Source organism: Atractosteus spatula, chromosome 7 (assembly GCF_055471065.1).
Source record: "Atractosteus spatula isolate fAtrSpa1 chromosome 7, fAtrSpa1.hap1, whole genome shotgun sequence".
Classification (NCBI taxonomy): domain Eukaryota; kingdom Metazoa; phylum Chordata; class Actinopteri; order Semionotiformes; family Lepisosteidae; genus Atractosteus; species Atractosteus spatula.
The window spans coordinates 2,392,707-2,412,513 of record NC_142712.1 but is presented as its reverse complement, the minus strand read 5'-3'; the positions used below and the strand labels follow the sequence as shown (position 1 = coordinate 2,412,513).

Here is a 19,807-nt window from a genome sequence, read left to right as displayed (position 1 = left end):
AAGAACACCACAGCCAGTGGTCTCCCAGGACTTCCAGACAGCTATTCTCTAAAGCCTCCCTCCTACAGGAGACATATAAAGCAGAAACGTGGCTCTGATTGAGAAACAAATCTTCATGCTCTTCCTGCAGCAACACCCTGCATTACTGAGAGGTAATGTCTGTATATACTGTCATCTGTAGCTTTATCTAAAAGAGAGAAAACATCATTTCTAGCATTATGGCTCATTGCATCATAAAACTGTGTAACTATAATTGCATGTCTATTAAATATTTTTACATTTAAGTTTAAGTTTGTGTTTGATTCTCTGTAAAAAAATAATAGTATGTTCTACCTCATGACTGTACTTTCATCAATTTATTTTTAAAATGTAATCAGTAAACTTGATTACTGGAGGAGGACATGCTTCTGTGAATCTTGTATCTTGTACCTGATCACGATTGGCAGACAGGTTTTGGCAGACCCTCTGCTGGGAAGAAGTGCCTATAGGCAGCACAGGAGGAGAAATACTCTCTCCACAATTGAATCTGAACCATTTATAATGGGCAGCATGGAGTGTTGGGGAACTTGATCCATATCCTACATTTATTGGCTTCCTGTTAACTGGAGTATTTACATTTTCTAATTAAAGTTTAGCCGCTGTCACATTTTTAATTTAGATGAAGCGCATCATCGACCAATGGAGAACTTGTCTGATGCTATAATGTTTAATCTCACTGGATTAAATGACACAAGATCACAGAAGTATGTATTTTTTACTTTTGCTTTTCTTTTTGACCTCTTGATCATATTTTTGAATCTCACTCTGACTGCTACAATCCTTCTGGAGAAATCCCTCCATGAGCCCATGTACATCTTCATCTGTAACTTGAGTGTCAACACACTGTATGGAACAGCTGGTTTCTATCCTAAACTCCTGGCTGACTTTCTCTCTGACACTCATGTCATCTCATACGCTGGATGTTTGATTCAAGCTTTTGTGATCTACTCTTCTGTTTTGTGTGAGTTTTCTAATTTAACAGTGATGGCCTATGACAGGTATGTGGCGATATGCAAACCCTTAGAGTATCATTCTATCATAAATACTGTAACTGCTAGAAACATAGTTTTGATTTTGTGGATTCTTACGTTCTGTGAAACAGTGATACCAATTTTGTTAACGTTGAGACTGTCTTTGTGTGGGTCTCAGATTGACAGACTCTACTGTGACAATTGGTCGATGGTAAAGCTGTCCTGTGTGGACACAACTCTCAACAATATCTATGGTTATATTGTAGTAATTGTTCATATCTTACAAGCCTTTTTTATTGTATATTCTTACATTGAGATTATTAGAGAGTGTTTAAAGTCCAGTGAAGGCAGAAGTAAGTTTCTACAGACCTGTTTACCCCATTTGATCACATTAATCAACTTCACTATCGCCACACTCTTTGATGTGATGTATGCTAGATACGGCTCTAGAAACACATCACAGACTCTTCGCAATATCATGGCAGTGGAGTTTCTAGTCATCCCTCCTGTTCTAAATCCCCTCGTATATGGTTTAAATCTCAAGCAGATTCGCATAAGGATGGTGAGACTGTGTAACAGCAAACAAAAGTCTTGAGTATAGCTGATGTCAAAATCTAGGAATATTCCAATTTAAAATGTATTTTTCATCAAAATGTAAAAAGATTGACAAAATTTACTTCCAATTCTTAAAGATAATGTACTTCGCATGCACTCAAAAACTCACCTTCTGTGGGGGTAAAGACACATTCATAGTATCACCTGAGTAAAGTGGAAATGTATTTCAGTTGTTCATTCCATTTTTGTTTATTCAGAAGAGTAAAATGACTTTTTAATGAATGAAAAGAAAGGAAAATAGTGGAGATATTTTAAAACTTTTGACACTTCTTATTATTAAATCATTATGACTGCAATATGAAATACATCAAATATATATATTTATTGTTTACTGTTGCATGATTGCCTTCAGAATAAATGAACAAAGACATTTCTCAATCAGCTGTTTTTATTGTGTTTATACTGTATGTGTATTGTTCATGTGTTATAAGTAAATATGAATTCTTCAGTCTTAAGATCTCAGAATTAAATTTATCAAATCAATTAAACACTTTGAAAGTTTCAGTCAGTATACTCTAGAATTAATGTTTCTGTATCGTCATGCATTATTTGCTTTTATTTTCATAGAATACCTCTTTGGTTACTCTAAAGGGTATTGTGTTCCTTTAGCTACAACTGTGTTCTTGGATACAGCATTAAATCTGTGGGACACATTTGCTGGGTAATTTAATTTAAAAATGGGATTTTCTGGGGACAGGATTAGCAGAGAGAGCAAATGGTTGTCGCCCTATGATGGGATGGAGAGATTATGGCACAACAGTAATGAACTGCTCTCTTCACAGGAGAATCTCTGTCCACATTTGTGGTAACATGTTCAACTGGTGTGCTGAGGACTAAAGACTGAAACCTAATCTTGAATTGTCAATCGACTTTAAAACATCTCTACCTGAAATGGAGAATGTATCTGATGTCACAGAATTTATGCTTCATGGATTAAATGTGTCAAGATCACAGAGATATATTATTTTTGCCTTCACTCTTCTCTTGCACTTATCAATCTTTCTCTTGAATCAGACTCTGATGGCTGCAGTCCTTCTGGAGAAATCCCTCCATGAGCACATGTACATCTTCATCTGTAACTGGTGTGTTCATGTACTGTATGGAACTGCTGCTTTCTACCCCACACTGGGATAGACAACAGTTGCTACAGGTTAATGACAATAACACAGTGATGTGACAGATATTGTATGTGCCCATACTCAAGCACTTAGATTGTAAGGATGACATTCATTTCACTAAATTAGTGTTGTTTTCATGCTTTTTTCATGCCTCCAAGAAAATTCCTGGTCATACTTTCCTTCATGGGGAAATCATAAAGGAATAGTGTTGGGGTTACCAAACATTTTCTGAGAACCTACAACATGCTCAGAACTCAGTTGCTGGTTTTATTTCAACTGAAATGTATGAACATTTACCAAGTGTTTCCTTTATTGGCAGCCTGCAGATTTCAGAATGAAATTCACAATACTGCTGCTCACCTTTAAGGCTTTAAATGGTTTGGCTCCTGGCTACATCAGTAACCTGATAACCCTCGACACACCCACATGTCTGGACTCTGGCCTTCTTTCAGTTCCCGACATGAGGCTCCAAACACAACGCAGCACAGATGTGCTCACAGCAGAGGCTCCTCACCCCTATCACATCCTGCAAGGCGCTCAGCACTCTCAAATCATAACTTCACCCTTAGATTTCTTCACACTTCAATTCCTGCACGAGCCTTTTTAATCTGTGTAATTAACATCATTAATTTGTGACCACCTGTCTCTTTTTTTGGTAGTTTTATTGAACTGCTCCTGGAAATGATGAATAATGAAGTAAACATGATTTATTTATAATTATCATCAACTGGAAACGTTTCGGTTTTCTGTCAGATCTGGTCAGATGTAAGCTTGTTATGTGAGGACACAACATTTTTTTTCCGCCCTGGGATTTTTAATGACCACAGAGAGTCAGGACCTCGGTTTTTTGTCTCATCCAAAAGACGACACCTATTTCACAGTATGGCATCCCTGTCACTTTACTGAGGCATTAGGACCCACACAGACTGCAGGATGAGCACCCCCCGCTGGCCCCACAAACCCCACTTCAAGCAACAATCTTAGTTTTTCCCAGGAGTCTCCCATCCAGGTACTGACCAGGATCACACCTTCTGAGCTTCAGTGGTTTGCTAGTTGCGAGCTGCAGAGTGATATGGCTGCTGTCTTATGATAAGATATGGAGAGCTCTATCAGTGATAACATATTGTTATGAATTGTTAGATGTTGCCTTTGAGTAAGTCAGTCAGTGCTGACACCCAACTATAACCCATGCTCAAACATTGCTGTCAGCATTTGTTTTGGAATTGAGTGAAAGACATGCAGTATATGCATGATTCCTCTCTTTCTAATCCCTCCATTCATTTATAGATTTCCACCACATTTACTCAGGTCTACTGGGATTAATCACACAGCTGTGCATCCCTATAGCTCCCTTTCCTCTCAGCCCTACCTGTTCCTGCTTGCAAATATCCACTGCCAAGGTACTGTGCTTTTTCATTTGGCCACAGCCACTCTGCAGAGTCTGTCATGGATTTGGGCAGTGAGCTCCACAGACAGGGCTGGATCTGTTCTCCACTGGACCCCAGTCTTCTGCAGAGTAAAAAGACCTGACTCTGCAGAGCTCAGGTTAAGAGCTGGATTATAGATTAAATTGTCAAGGAGATCTGTACCAAAATGTTAATTGCTTTATGCATGAGCAGGATACGTAAACAAACAGAGATCTGATTAAAGTCATTAAGGTCTTGAGTTGGAAGAAAAACCAGCTGCACCCCTTCCCTTATGATCTTGTTACTTTGAGTGAGAGTGTTGCCTTTAGACAACAATTCTGCACTGTTTTTGTTGTGCACAGTTACATGTTCCCTGATGGCAAACAATCCAGTTTTGCAGTTTTCAGTTTTCCTTATGGATTCCAGCTCGGAATCATTAAACAGAAACCACAGAGCCACTAGTCTCCCAGGAGTGTATACAGGCTGCAATTCTCTGTGTCCCTCCTGCAGCAGACATAAAAAGCTGAATAACATAGCACAGATTGGGACACAAATCTTCATCCTCTTCCTGCAGCAACACTCTGCACTTATTGAGAGGTAATATACTGTATGTACATATTGTCATCCAAATCTTTACTTAGACTAGAGATAGTGTATTGGTAACTTAGTAGTCTGTCTTTCATTGGGTACTACTATATTTCATTATATATATATTTTTATATATTTTTAAAATTATTGTGCTTGCTAGTTGAGGTATCCTGTGTGAATCGTTTTCTGACAAAGGTTATCTGTGGATAATGAGCTCTCTTCTAGGTGTAAAGAGAAGTGCCTGTTCATCACTAAAGACTCTCCACGCTCAGGTCTGACCCCTCTGTAACGTGCTTGTATGGAATGCTGGAGTCTTAAGACCATATCCTGGTGTCTTGTGTTGTGATAAACTTACAGTTTTAAAATTCGATTTAAGCTAAATTACATTTTTATTGAAGTTGCCTGATGGAGAATTACACTGATGTCACAGTGTCTTACCTCAAGGGACTAAATGAGACAAGGTCACAAAAAAACATCTATTTTGTCTTTACTCTTATTTTTTACTTGTTGATCATATTCCTGAATCTGACACTGATTGCTACAGTCCTTCTGGAGAAATCCCTCCATGAGCCCATGTACATCTTCATCTGTAACTTGAGTGTCAACACCCTGTATGGAACTGCTGGTTTCTACCCTAAACTCCTGGCTGACTTTCTCTCTGACACTCATGTCATCTCATATACTGGATGTTTGATTCAAGCCTTTGTCATCTACTCTTATGTTCCTTGTGAATACACCAGTTTAACAGTGATGGCCTACGACAGGTATGTGGCGATATGCAACCCTTTGGAGTACCACGCTATCATGAATACTATGATTACTGTAAAATTCATTTTGATTTCCTGGATTCTTCCTTTGTGTGAGTTAATGATTGGAATTGTGTTAACTTCCAGACTGTCTCTGTGTAGATCTCAGATTGACAAACTCTACTGTGACAACTGGTCAATAGTAAAGCTGTCCTGTATGGACACAACTCTAAACAATATCTATGGATATATTTTAGTAATTGCTCATGGTTCACAAGCCTTTTTTATTATATATTCTTACATCCAGATTGTAAGAGCATGTTTAAAGTCTATCGAAGGAAGGATTAAATTTATACAGACCTGTTTGCCCCATTTGATCACATTAATCAACTTTGCTATCTCCACCATATTTGATGTGATGCATTCTAGATACGGCTCTAGAAACACACCACAGACTCTTCACAATATCATGGCAGTGGAGTTTCTAGTCATCCCTCCTCTTCTAAATCCTCTCATATACGGATTAAAACTCACTCAAATCCGTCTAAGTGTTAAGAGACTATTTTATAAGAGAAAGGTAGACTCTCAAAACAACTTAACAAGTTTGTAAATTCATCTTGTGAATGTTACAGATATTTGAAAAATCACACAAAATGTTTGTGTCATCTGCAAATTAAACTATTGTATTAACTATGTCAGGATCTAATTCATTGGTAACTATTAGGGAAAGCAAGAAATCTAAAGTAGATCCCTGAGGCACACCATATACATCTGTCCATAGGAAGTATGGAATTATCTTGGATTCCTGTGGCTTTTAATTTAAGAGTCAACCAACACTCCTTCATTTTTCCTTCTTTTGGTCATGTCATTCACATCTGTATTCAAAGATGTGAAAACAGACACAACTGGCTATTCCAAATCAGTTGAGCATGACAAAAATATTCAGCGATATATTCTATTTTTTAAACTTTAAAAACTCATCATGAATAATAATTGGATCCAAAAATAATGTACCAAATTCCAAATTTGGTACACTGATGTTATACAGTATGTATATATAGTGAGTGTATTTGGGTTGTGTGTATTTTTGTATAAATAGATTTCATTTCTTTTTTAAAAAACAAAATGGGTTAGTTAATGGATAAAAAGACAGAGATTGTTTATGGTTGATAGTAGCTTCACCTGAAATCTTTTTTTCTCTGGTGTTTATAAAGGAATGACCTATCTGCAATTTGAAGTGCATTAGAATATTGGACTGAACTGCAGATTTCTTGAGTTTTTAAATGTGTTTTCTGTTACATGTTTAAATAATTCAGAATAAAGGAACAAAGGAATTTCTGAATCAAAACTATTTTCATTGTGTTGAAATGCATACTGCATATGTATTGCTTATCTGTTTAAATTAAATATGAATTCTTTGGATCTCCAGATTGAATGGATTAAATACAATTGTTAAGATGCTATCTTTGAAAATGTTGGATTGTGTAGATTGTCAGTATAATACACATTTCTGTAGATACTTCACACCAACCCAGGGAAACAAAATCTTTCTAAAGTAAAACGAAGAAATTACACATTCAATCTGGAGATGAGATTAATATTAAACTACTAGACAGAAGTCTGAAACTATACACTGTAACTGTTTTATGTATCTATTATTTGATTCTGTTTACACTCAATACGCCTTTTGTGTATAATTAGTGTGCTGTTGTTCTTCAGTCACTAATATATTCTCGTCGATGTCTTTTAAAGCTACATTATTCAACTTTCCAGACAAGGCAGAGGCACCTGTGTCTGGCTCAAGTCTGGCAGGGAGATCGAGAAGTTAGAGTGCTCTCTGCAGGGAAGAAGGGATTATGGCGTAACAGTAATGCATTGCTCTCTTCACAGGTCTATCTCCGACACTTTGGTGGTAACATGATCACCTGGTGTGCTGGGGACTAATTTTAAGAACCTTGCTGTATCTTGATTATTCACAATCAACATTTAAAACATCCCTACCTGCAATGGAGAATTTATCCAATGTATCAGTATTTACACTGCATGGATTAAACGTGACAAGATCACATAAATACATCTTCCTTGCTTTTACTCTTCTGTTTTACTTACTAATCGTTTTTTGTAATCATACATCGATGGCTGCAGTCCTTCTGGAGAAATCCCTCCATGAGCCCACATACATCTTCATCTGTAACTGGTGTGTTAATGTACTGTATGGAACTACCCCAAACTGCTGGGCTAGACAACTCCTATTACATCTGAATATACTCCAGACAGGATAGATAATGCCTCTTATGTATGAATGTCTCAAAGTAACAGTGATGTCTTATTTTAGATATTGGTGATCAGATCCAAGCCTTAGAGTAAGCAGTTGTCATAATATCTCTGTTAGCACATTAGTGATGGTTTCTTGCCTTCAATCGATCTACAAGGAAACATTTGGTTTTCATACTTTCCTTTATGGGGAATTCATATAGTGCTGGTGTTTCCAAACATATTATTTACAAACTGCAGTGTATTCAGTAATCAGGTGCTGGATTTTGACTAAAAATGCATACAACTTTACTTTGTTGCACTGGCACTGTGTGGATTTCACAACAGAAATCTCCTTTAAGGTTAATTTGCATAAACTAGTGAGACTGTGCTCTCTTCTCTGTTACTGCAAAGGGTAGGGAATGATCTCAAAGCCCATATGACATTCTGCAAGTCAGTCAGTACTCTTTAATCATGTCTTCAAACTTCAATTTGTACACTAGCTTTTAATTCTATGTAATTGACTGTGTTAGTTTGTGACTTCCTATCTCATTTGTCGGTTGGTTTATTGTAAAGTGTCTTGAAATGATGAATAATGAAATAAATATTATTATTGTTATTATTATGAACACCAAACTTTACTGTGAAAGCTGGTTATTTGTATGCTAGTTATGTGAGGACACAGCATATTGTTAATATCACTATATTTTAATCCTTCACACAATCCTTTCTTATTAAATAACAATACATCCAGATTATCAGAGAGTGTTTAAAGGAAGTGAAGGCAGAAGACCCATAATAACAAATTGTATCTTAAGGGCTTTGGCAACTACAATACAGCAAAGTACAAAGAAAGCAGGATTAAAGCTTAGGTTTGGAGTGTATCTAGTTTGAGCATTTGAGGGTTGCATCTAAGTTGTTTGCAGATGACGCTGTCCTCTGTGATTGCTGTCACACACTGGAGATTTTTGCAGCAGAGTGTAAATCGGTCGGGGATGAGGGTCAGCCCCTCCAAATCTGAGGCCACTGTTCTCTCCCAGGAAAGAGCCGCTTGTTCTCCTGCTCTCTCCAGGCAGGGGGAGCACAGCAGCCCCAGTGGAGTCTCGCTCTTGTTCATGAGCGGCCAGGAGGTTGGTTCAGTGGCTGCAGTAATGCAGATACTGTACTGAACTGTGGTGTTGAGATGGGTGCCGAGTGTTTGGACAAAGCTATCAGTTCTCCAGTCAATCTGTGCCCCCATCCTCCCCTGTGCTCATCAGGTTTGGTGTCATGGCTGGAAGAATGAGGTCGCAGGTGCGATCAGTAAGGGGCAGAAGTGAGGTTTCACAGAGGGCTGCTGGGCTTACACTCCTCAGCTCTCCCTGGAGCACCTGGGAATCCCCCAGGAGGAGCCGGAGACTGCTGCTGGGGAAGGGGAAGTCCGATCTGTCTGGCTCAGCCAGTCATCACCACAACCCCCGCCAGGATTAGAAAATGAATGATTGAATAAAAATAATATTTTTTAGACTACGATCATACACACATTTTATCCCTGAAACAGGAGAGTCCAACTATGAAAGTATATTTTTTTTACATGAAGATGCTAAAATAGACCAAGATAATAACAATATTTTGATATCGTTATTAACACTTTTCAACAAACATGAAGCACAGTATAATACAATACCCCTAAATCAGAACAAAAATGTCAAAGAAGTGAGGAAAAAACAAATTCACTTGGTGAAACTATGAGCTGAATTCTGCTCCAAAAGAACTGGGGAGAGATTTCAACATATTTCTGTTTGGAGTAGCTTCAGGGCAGACATCTCTGACCCACATGCACGTGTTCCGTATGTGAGGCTGAACAGAGCTGTAGGAAACAAGTTCTGTTCTCAGGCTAACCTAAACAATATAAAATTCAAAAAAGGAAAGCTTTTTAACCTAAACTGTAGTTATATTTGTGCAAATCAGACTCTTAATAAAGGTCTTTAGAGAGTATTTTCAAGCCTGGTCTCAACACACAGTATTAAATACTCTGATTTTTTTTAAACATGTATTTTTCTACAGTAACCACACACTTTTTCCTTGAGATTAAATGAGCTGTCTAATTTTCTTTATGTATTCCAGCTCAGGGCCATTAAACAAAAACCACAGAGCCACTGGTCTCCCAGGAATGCTCTCAGACTCCAATTCCCTAAAGTCTGCCTCCTGCAGGAGATATACGGTATAAAGATGAGTGAAGTAGCTCAGATTAGGAAACAAAGCTTCATGCTCTTCCTGCAGCAACACCCTGCGCTTACTGAGAGGTAATGTCGCATATACTATCATCCGCAGCTGTGTTTAAAATACAGAACAGAATGAGAGTAGCAGGAACCTGGTGCTCATTCCGAACAGAAAAACTGGTTTAATTGTAAATCGATACTGTAATTGTATATCTCAATAATTATTTATTATTTTTAATTTCTTTTTGTGTGTGTTTCTTAGTTACGTGCTATAATACTAGGCTGTCTTTTCTTGGTTACGTCTGTATTTTATTATTTATTTAAAAAAAAATATTTAGCTTGCTCTCCTAAAGGTATGGGTGCCTGTTTGAATCTTATTTAGTCACCAGTTTTAAGATAAGATAAGATCGCTTTATTAGCCATATACAATTTCTTGCATTAGGAATTCGTCTTTTCGCATACCCCAGCTTGCTCTCTTTTGGCAAAGAGCGTGTGTGGTTATAGACTCCACTCCTAGGAGGAAACAGAAGTGCCTGTTCACAGCGCAGCAGGAGAAAAGCACTAAATTCCTCTCTTTATCGCTTCAGGTCTGAGCCTTTTGAAACGTGTTTGCAGTGTCTACTGGCAATCCTACACCATATCCTTCAGATGCCTAAGTCTTAATTTGTGATAAATACATAGAACAATTTTATTTTATTTTAAATTAAGATTAAAACATTTCTATGACATTTCTTAAAAGTTTGTAAAGTTTGTTTTTTGAAAGTTTGAAACAGCCCTAACTGATGGAGAACTTATCTAATGTGGCTGTATTTTATCTCAGTGGATTAAATGAGACAAGATCGTATAAATATATGAGTTTTGCCTTTACTCTTCTCTTTTACCTGATGATCTTATTTTTGAATCTGACTCTGATTGCTATAATCTTTCTGGAGAAATCCCTCCATGAGCCCATGTACATCTTCATCTGTAACTTGAGTGTCAATATACTGTACGGAACTACTGGATTGTATCCTAAACTCCTGGCTGACTTTCTCTCTGACTCTCATGTCATCTCATACACTGGATGTTTGATTCAAGCCTTTGTGATCTACTCTTATCTTCCATGTAAATACACCAGTTTGACAGTGATGGCCTATGACAGGTATGTGGCGATATGCAAACCCTTAGAGTATCATTCTATCATGAATATTATGGTTACTGGAAAATTTATTTTGATCTCCTGGCTTCTTCCTTTGAGTGAGTTAATGATTGGAATTTTATTAACTGCTAGACTGCCTTTATGTGGGTCTCACATTGACAAACTCTACTGTGAAAACTGGGCCATTGTAAAGCTCTCCTGTGTGGACATTACTGTAAACAGCATCTATGGATATATTCCACTAGTTGTACATACTCTACAAGCCTTTTTGATTGTATGTTCTTACATCCTGATAATCAGAGTGTGTTTGAAATCTAGTGAAGGAAGGACTAAGTTTATGCAGACCTGTGTGCCACATTTGATCTCATTAATCACCTTAAATATCTCCACTTTTTTTGACATAATGTATTCTCGATTTGGCTCTAGGAACATACCACAGGTTCTGCGCAATATCTTGTCGGTCGAATTTCTTGCCTTTCCTCCATTTTTAACTCCACTCATATATGGTTTAAATCTCACTCAGATTCGCATAAGTGTTAAGAGACTGTATAAGAGAAAGATGCAATCTTAGACATAGTTCTAAGCTAAGCATGTGAAGGTTACAAAAACTGACAACAGATAATTCCTATCTTTAGGCCTTTTGTGATATAGTTCATATGCACCTAGAAAACTCCCTCTCTGTGTGTAAGGCTATGTTTTCTTACACGGTGTAATCTAGATGCATATGCAAAGACATAACTGTACCACATCATCAAATCAGTTTTCGATCACCTGAAGACTATTTTCTATTGTGGAAAAACAATTCTTTTAAAAATCTTTTGAAATGTTAGATAAAGAACAGACTTTAAATTGGTATATATAGAAATGTATGTTCAATGTTCTATATTATTATTATATTTACAATATTATATGCAATTGTTATTTTATTGAGAGGTAGCCCTTCTTTGTAGTTTGATATTTGTCATTGCAGATTCTATTAGGATCCAAAAAATAATGTTAAATGTGAAAACTGTAAGACAATAATTCAGACAATAACATTATGCTTTAATAAAGAAGAAACACTTCTGCCTTGTTTGTGTATTTGAGTATCTGTATGTTTTAGATAATTTGTTGTAAGGAGCTTCTTAGAGTGACTTCTATAAACAATATTAATTGCATAGTAAATGCAGATATACTGTATGTAGATATATGTTCCATATCTACACATTCTATCTTGCTGTACTTTGTACTTTCATTTTTATCATGATGGGAAAGAAAAAAACAATAATGTTTTCTGAAAATTATTTTATTCCCTTCATTTACATTGAAGGGTTCAATTTTTCCATTTACAAAATCAACCAGTCATTGTATTATTTACGGAAGCTTATTAGTGCCACACAGAAAAAAAAATGCATTTATAGAAGACAATTATTGCATTCAAATGATAAAATCATCATGTTTAAATGCAATAGTTAATTTGTGAACAATATTGCCTACTTATGGATGCTTATTAGCAACATGGAGAAAAAAATATTGCATAACAAATATTACATATAATTAAATACATGAATATTTAAGTCATTACATATACTGTACATATCAATACTGTAATGTACATATTACATAGAAATCAACATACAAATATTTAAACAATTACATATATAACTATTAATGTCATAATGTAAGTTGAAGGTCCTAAAATTCCAGAAGGCATGAAAGTTCCTTTCACAGGGGAGGTGATCATTCGTGCCCGACTGGTATGAAGATTTTATGACAGTGATTCAGGCTCACACAAGATGCTTTAATAAAGAAACAACATTTCCAATTGTCCTGTGTGTGCATTTGTGTGTATTGGGTGCTGCTGTTTCATATTGAAAAGTTCTTGTGTGAAGTCAATGTAAGCACTCTGGCCGTTGCAAAATATTACTGAAAATATTTCAGTATTTCACTGAGCTTTACACCATAAATGTTCTTCAGAAGGAACGTTGGTTTAACCTTACCTCTCAAGGCAGATTCAATCATGTAGTGAATGTGTTGTGAAGTTAAGAGATTTGATCATTTTCAGGACTTAAAAAATAGCCTCTTACAATGGTTGGATTCAAGCCATGCGAGGATATAACACTGTAAGTGATCATGAAGAATACAAAAACAACCCAGAAACTGGACATGTAGCATAAAGCACATCAGTAAGCATGCAAAGCCGAAGAGAAAGATGTAAGTATTATGTGAAGTTAATGTCAGACCACATTATCAATTTTAAACCACAGAAATGAAAAACATGTTGATTTGCCCCCACAACAATGTGTCAGTGCTCTGTCAACAGCATAATCTCTCGGTACAAATTCAACGCAAGAATCATGAACACAGAACCATTTCCATAAAACTGGGTACAAGAGAAGCAAAAGCACCTCTACTGTCAGTCTCATTCCCAGACCAAAAAGAATCCCTTTCTGTGGTTTAACAGGTGTAAAGAACTCACATTAGTCTAACATAATGCACTTGAGAAAGGCAGTCCAGTAACAATGGTGTTATAATACAAAAAGATACTGATACTACAGGCAGATTGACAGAATAAAGATACTACAGGCAGATTGACAGAACATAGCTTTACCGTTGCCCTCATCTATGTCATAATTTATAGATAGATAGATACTTTATTGATCCTGTGAGGGAAATGCTAGATATGGCTCCAGAAACACATCACAGACTATTCGCAATATCATGGCAGTGGAGTTTCTAGTCATCCCTCCTCTTCTAAATCCCCTCATATACGGATTAAATCTCACTCAGATTCATCTGAGACTCTATAAAAGAAAAGCAGACTCTCAAAACTAGTTGACAAATTTATAAATTCATCTTGTGGATGTTTCACATATCTACAATATATAATTTCTATCCTTAGATCTTTGATGACATAGTTTATATGCACTCAACAGTGTATAGAATGAAATAGGGCAGCCCCCTCTTTTTGTGTCATCAGCAATTAAACGAGTATGTGAACCACAGTATGTAGTTTGCACTACTTGCTCTGTGACCTTTCAGCTCTCGAAACAGGCCATAGAGGATCCAGGCACGATCAGTAAGAGGCAGAAATGAGGTTTCTCCGTAGGGCTGCTGGGCAGTCTGTGCTGCCACTCATCACCACAACTCTCGCCAAGAGTAAGTGGTTATAAAATGAATGATTCAGTAAAAAATCATGTTTTTAAGCCCCTTTTCTTGTCGAGGTCCAGGTGATTTGATTACAAGAGTATACAAATATTTTGTCCCAAAAACAGGAGCGCCCACCAATGAAAGCGCCTGTGGGTTTTTTTTTGTCATGCTAGATGCTAAATTAGACCAATATAATGCAATTTGTTCATAAGCTCTTTTCAACAAGCGCAAGGACAGTATAATAAAATACATAATACAGCCAAAAAGATGGAGAAAAACAACAAGAGATTCACTTAAGAATACAAGAACTTTTACTTTGATTTCACAAAAATATTTTTTACTGTGCTAATCACACACATTTTCCTTGAGGGCAATTGATCAATTTCTAAACGAGAATACAATTTTCCCTTTGTATTCCAGCTCGGGGCCATTAAGCAAAAACCACAGAGACATTGGTCTCCCAGGACTGCTCTCAGACTCCAATTCCCTAAAGTCTGCCTCCTGCAGGAGATATACGGTATAAAGATGAGTGAAGTAGCTCAGATTAGGAAACAAAGCTTCATGCTCTTCCTGCAGCAACACCCTGCAAGGCAAATGTTAACAGATGCTAACAGAAAAGCTGGTTTGATTGTAAATAAATACTGTAATTGTATATCTAATATTTATTTTTCATTTTAATCTTCCTTGTGTGTGTTTTTGCCAGTAACTTAATACTTCTTTTCTATATTAAAAGAAGTGCTTTTTCACAGCACAGCAGGAGAAAAGCACTACATACCTCTCTTCGTTGGGGATCCTACACCATATCCTTCAGATGCCTACTTCTTTACTTATGGTAAATGCAAAGAAGAATTTATTTTAAAATAAGGTTACACAGTTTCTGTGACATTTTCCAAAATTCAAATTCATTCAGGCTTGAAACAAGGCTAACAGATGGAGAACCTATCTAATGTGGCCGTATTTTATCTCAGTGGATTAAATGAGACAAGATCGTATAAATATATATGTTTTGCCTTTACTTTTCTATTTTACCTCTTGATCATATTTTTGAATCTCACTCTAATGGCTACAGTCATCCTGGAGAAATCCCTCCATGAGCCCATGTACATCTTCATCTGTAACTTGAGTGTCAACACCCTGTACGGAACTGCTGGTTTCTATCCTAAACTCCTGGCTGACTTTCTCTCTGACTCTCATGTCATCTCATACACTGGATGTTTGATTCAAGCCTTTGTCATCTACTCTTATCTTCCATGTAAATACACCAGTTTGACCCTGATGGCCTACGACAGGTACGTGGCGATATGCAAACCTTTAGAGTATCATTCTATCATGAATATTATGGTTACTGGAAAATTTATTTTGATCTCCTGGCTTCTTCCTTTGTGTGAGTTAATGATTGGAATTTTATTAACTGCTAGACTGCCTTTATGTGGGTCTCACATTGACAAACTCTACTGTGAAAACTGGGCCATTGTAAAGCTCTCCTGTGTGGACATTACTGTAAACAGCATCTATGGATATATCCCACTAGTTTTTCATACTCTACAAGCCTTTTTGATTGTGTGTTCTTATATTCCAATTGTCAAAGTGTGTTTAAACTCTAGTGAAGGAAGGACTAAGTTTATGCAGACCTGTGTGCCACATTTGATCTCATTAATCACCTTAAATATCTCCGCTTTGTTTGACATAATGTATTCTCGATTTGGCTCTAGGAACATACCACAGGTTCTGCGCAATATCTTGTCAGTCGAATTTCTTGCCTTTCCTCCATTTTTAACTCCACTCATATATGGTTTAAATCTCACTCAGATTCGCATAAGTGTTCAGAGACTGTATAAGAGAAAAGTAGACTTTCTGTCATAGTGAACACAATTCTAAATTAATAATTTAAATGTTACAAACAATAATAATATATAATTCTATTTTAGACCTTTTGTTATTTAGCTTCTACACAAACAGAAAAATCACTGTTTGTAAGGATGAGTATTTCTTACATTGTGTAATCCGGATGCAGACCTGCACATATTGGTACCTAATAATTATGAATATATGAAAAGTAGTTTCCTGTCATACAGTATGAAGGCTTTTATAAATTATGAATTATAAATGAAAATTATGATCCAATAAATCTGTGCCCAATCATAATTCTACATGTGAAGACCATGTGGTAGAATTCTGTAAGCATCATGATTTCTAAAGAAGCAGTGCTTCCCATTTGCCTTGTGTGTATTTGTGTATCTGTATGTTTTGGGTTATTTGGGTTTTTTTACATGTTATTGAAAGGGTCATGGTAAATGTATATTTGTTCGACATCAGCACATTTTTCAGCACTTTCAGTCATCCAATGAAGTACAAAATTTTGAAAATAATGCTTAAAAAATAACACTTCCACATTTGCAATACTTTACACTTTCATATTTGTAAAATTTGCAGAGAAAAAAATAATTCGGAAATGTTTTTAAAACCTATTTTTATTCCCTTCATTCTGATGGAACATTTCTTCCATTTTCAAAAATGTTCAGTCTTGGTATAATATAAATATTAAATATAATTCAATATACCAATATTTAAATAATGAAATAGATGATAATAATAGATATTAACAGTGTAATAATGTAAGCTGAGAGTGATCAAATTCCAGATGGCACGGAAGATCCTTTCACAGGGGAGGTGCTGATTAGTGATCAACTATGTACTGTAATGCAGTAAATTGGTATGAAGGCTTTCTGACAGTAATTCAGACACAAAAATGATGCCTTAATAAAGAATCAACATTTTCCAGTTCCTGTGTGCGTGTGTGTGTGTGCTGCTATTTCTAACATGTCATGCTGTGAGTCTTAGAATGATTTTAAGCATTTCAACAATAAGTCTGAAAATAGTATTGCAACCTCTGTGTGATATATAACTTTTTAATAACCCTGTAATACTGTAATCAGTTTAACAGGACAGAGTCTATATTTCCACCTGCACCATAGTTTATCTAACCTCTCTTCCTTGTCTGTGGAAAACAATGACTTCACAACAATGTACCCACTCTGTCTGTTTTACAATACTGCTTTGCACCATATGAAAATATTTCAGTATTTCACTGAGCCTTACACTACAAATGTTTTTCAGAAGTAATTTTGGATTCATGTTGTCTCTCAGGGTAGATTTAATCAGGCAGATTTAGATGTTTTTCTGCAGTAGAGGATATTTTAAACACCGTTAGGGCTTTAAAATTTACTCCCATAGTGGTTGGATTCGAGCCACGCCCATTCGAGGATATAACACTGTGAGTGATTACTGAATAGCAAGAAAACCCCAGGAACTGGAGATGTAACATAAAGCATACCAGTAACAAGCAGGATAGAAAAACAAAAGCATTCTGCTCTGTTAATGTCACAGCATATGATCAGATTAAAACCACAAAAAACAAAAATATATTGATTTGCCCCATAATAATGTGTGAAAGATGTGTTAACAGTGTGATATCTACATACATTCTACACAAGAAACATGAACACAAAACCGTTTCTACAGAACTGAGAATGTAGAGAATGAGCAGCTCTCAGCTCTACTGTCACGTTCTGTGGTTTTACAGAGCCATGAATGGACCCAGAAGTCCAAAATAATGCACTCTAGGCAGGCAGTTCTGTAGCAATGTGTACAATACAAAAAAAATTCTGATGGAAACTACAGACACATTGAAGTATAACTAAATAGCAATCAAACCTTCAAAAATACCATAACTATTAATACATTTGTTCCCTGTATCCACTACTGTATCTATTATGCAAAGGAATCCAGCTACAGTAACTAGATCAAAGCCAGAAAGAGCACAGGAAAGCACAAACAGTGAAGACTCAACTGCAGCATCCAAGAGTGCCCCTTGGTAGCTCTTGGCCAGGTTAGTTGCCACCATGGACCTTGGTTTTAAAAATTAGAAATCTTCGTGATGTTTTCAACCCAGCATTGTCATTTAGAGGTCATGACAGAAAGTCTTACTTACTGGGGTGTCTGTTAATGCATCAGACTTGTCCCGAATTCTGGCTGATGATCACGGTTACATAGGACCTCTGGTCCTGGAAGATTGTGTGTTTGCAGGTCTTCCAGGGTTCCTGGGAGAGAGGGAGTCAGGAGGAAGAAATGAGAAACAGGAAATTGGTGTTATGAAGTGGTTGAGCCAGGGAAAACAAAAGATCTGAAGGAAGACATTAGTCTGAGAAGGTGTAGTCATACATGGATGTGAAGAAACAATTCAAAATCAGCCAATGAATGAGGGACAGAGGAAAATAGTTTGTTTTTGCTCCATTTCTCTGAGAACCTGGCTTTCAAAGCCAGATGTGCAGTCTGAAATTCAAAAGGAAACCGAACGGTCCTGTCAATGACCTTGTAACTACGAATTCAAGGCAGTTGGCACGTCCTGTATACAGCAGGTGTTTTCAGGTCGAGGTTTATTCAGTACTCTGGCGCGTGTGTTGTTTCCTTTGTCAATCTCACATGGTATCTGTGCAGGTAGATGGACTGATGTGATTATTCTCAGGATAACATAGGATATTAGTAGTATTTATTGATGATACAGAAAAAATAGTAATTTCTGTTTAAAACAGCGCAGAACCAAGGTCCTGACTCTCTGTGGTCAGTAAAAATCCCAGGATGCTTCTCGTAAAGAGTAGGGGTGTTACCCCGGCATCCTGGCCAAATCTCCCCCTGGCCTTTACCAATCATGGCCTTCTAATAACCCTCCTTTCTGAACTGGCTCCACCACTCTGCTCTCCTCCCCATTGAGAGCTGGTATGTGGGGAGAGTACTGTTGCACTATAGCTGCTGTCACATCATCCAGGTGGGGCTGCAGATTGGTGGTGGTGGAGGGGAGTTCCCATTACCTGTAAAGCGCTTTGAGTGGAGTGTCCAGAAAAGTGTTATATAAGTGTAAGGAATTATTATTATTTACTTAGTGTCTGTTGCTAGGTCTTGGTTTCAAAAATATTTTTACATGCATTATTTCCGAGAATTTAGGTAGACAAATCTCTGTATTATTTTGATTTAGAATTCCTTCTGACCACTAGTTTTCTAATTAACTCTTAATTATAAATGAATGAGGAACAGAAACGGAGGATAATGAACTGTTTAACAGTCCAATAATTAATCACTAATCATTCTTGGGCTCTTCAGTTGCACTTGATCAATTATATAATCAGTTAACATAAACATAATCCTGAATTTGGGTTCATGCTAATTTGTAACTCATCATTGCTTTTTAAGAGATGATAGAATTTTAAAACCACAACTGACGAAACAATAAGCTTAAGAAAGAGTTCGGCGGGACCAGTGTCGAGCAACAGTTTTATGGTACATTGGTGTCCTCATGTGGCAGAAAGAAATACTACAATATGAAACTAGAAAAGCGCAAGAAAAGGCATGTTCACTCTGCTAAGAGGTGCAAACCGGGCTGAAACAATTACTTTTATGAGGCTAAAGCATGATTAAATCAGGGTTCTGTACTGATTACAAGGTCAATGCTTTTTATTCTATTTTGAAATAATTCGATGACAACATACATTAGCATTAACAAACTGCAATGTGGCTACAGTGTAAAACAGGTTCTGAACACAGAAATA

The 19,807-nt window shown here is 36.7% G+C and overlaps 4 protein-coding genes across 4 annotated transcripts; all 4 read left to right on the top strand.

Moving 5' to 3' along the window:
• The first annotated feature begins 678 nt into the window (after positions 1-678).
• Positions 679-1,605, top strand: LOC148830095 (olfactory receptor 1496-like). The gene has a single exon (XM_088922089.1). It carries the CDS (start codon positions 679-681, stop codon positions 1,603-1,605), a length of 927 nt encoding a protein of 308 aa, XP_088778215.1.
• A 3,537-nt stretch (positions 1,606-5,142) lies between these two features.
• LOC148830094 (olfactory receptor 4C12-like) lies at positions 5,143-6,093 on the top strand. Its single transcript, XM_088921548.1, has one exon. The coding sequence runs from the start codon at positions 5,143-5,145 to the stop codon at positions 6,091-6,093; it is 951 nt and encodes a 316-aa protein (XP_088777674.1).
• A 4,626-nt stretch (positions 6,094-10,719) lies between these two features.
• LOC148830093 (olfactory receptor 52B2-like) lies at positions 10,720-13,889 on the top strand. Its single transcript, XM_088921536.1, has 2 exons — positions 10,720-11,514; positions 13,761-13,889. The coding sequence occupies exons 1-2, from the start codon at positions 10,720-10,722 to the stop codon at positions 13,887-13,889; spliced, it is 924 nt and encodes a 307-aa protein (XP_088777662.1).
• Positions 13,890-15,122: 1,233 nt separating this feature from the next.
• On the top strand, positions 15,123-16,913 carry LOC148830092 (olfactory receptor 2K2-like). The gene is made up of 2 exons (XM_088921534.1): positions 15,123-16,049; positions 16,875-16,913. Exons 1-2 carry the CDS (start codon positions 15,135-15,137, stop codon positions 16,911-16,913), a joined length of 954 nt encoding a protein of 317 aa, XP_088777660.1. The 5' UTR covers positions 15,123-15,134.
• The last annotated feature ends 2,894 nt before the right edge of the window (positions 16,914-19,807 follow it).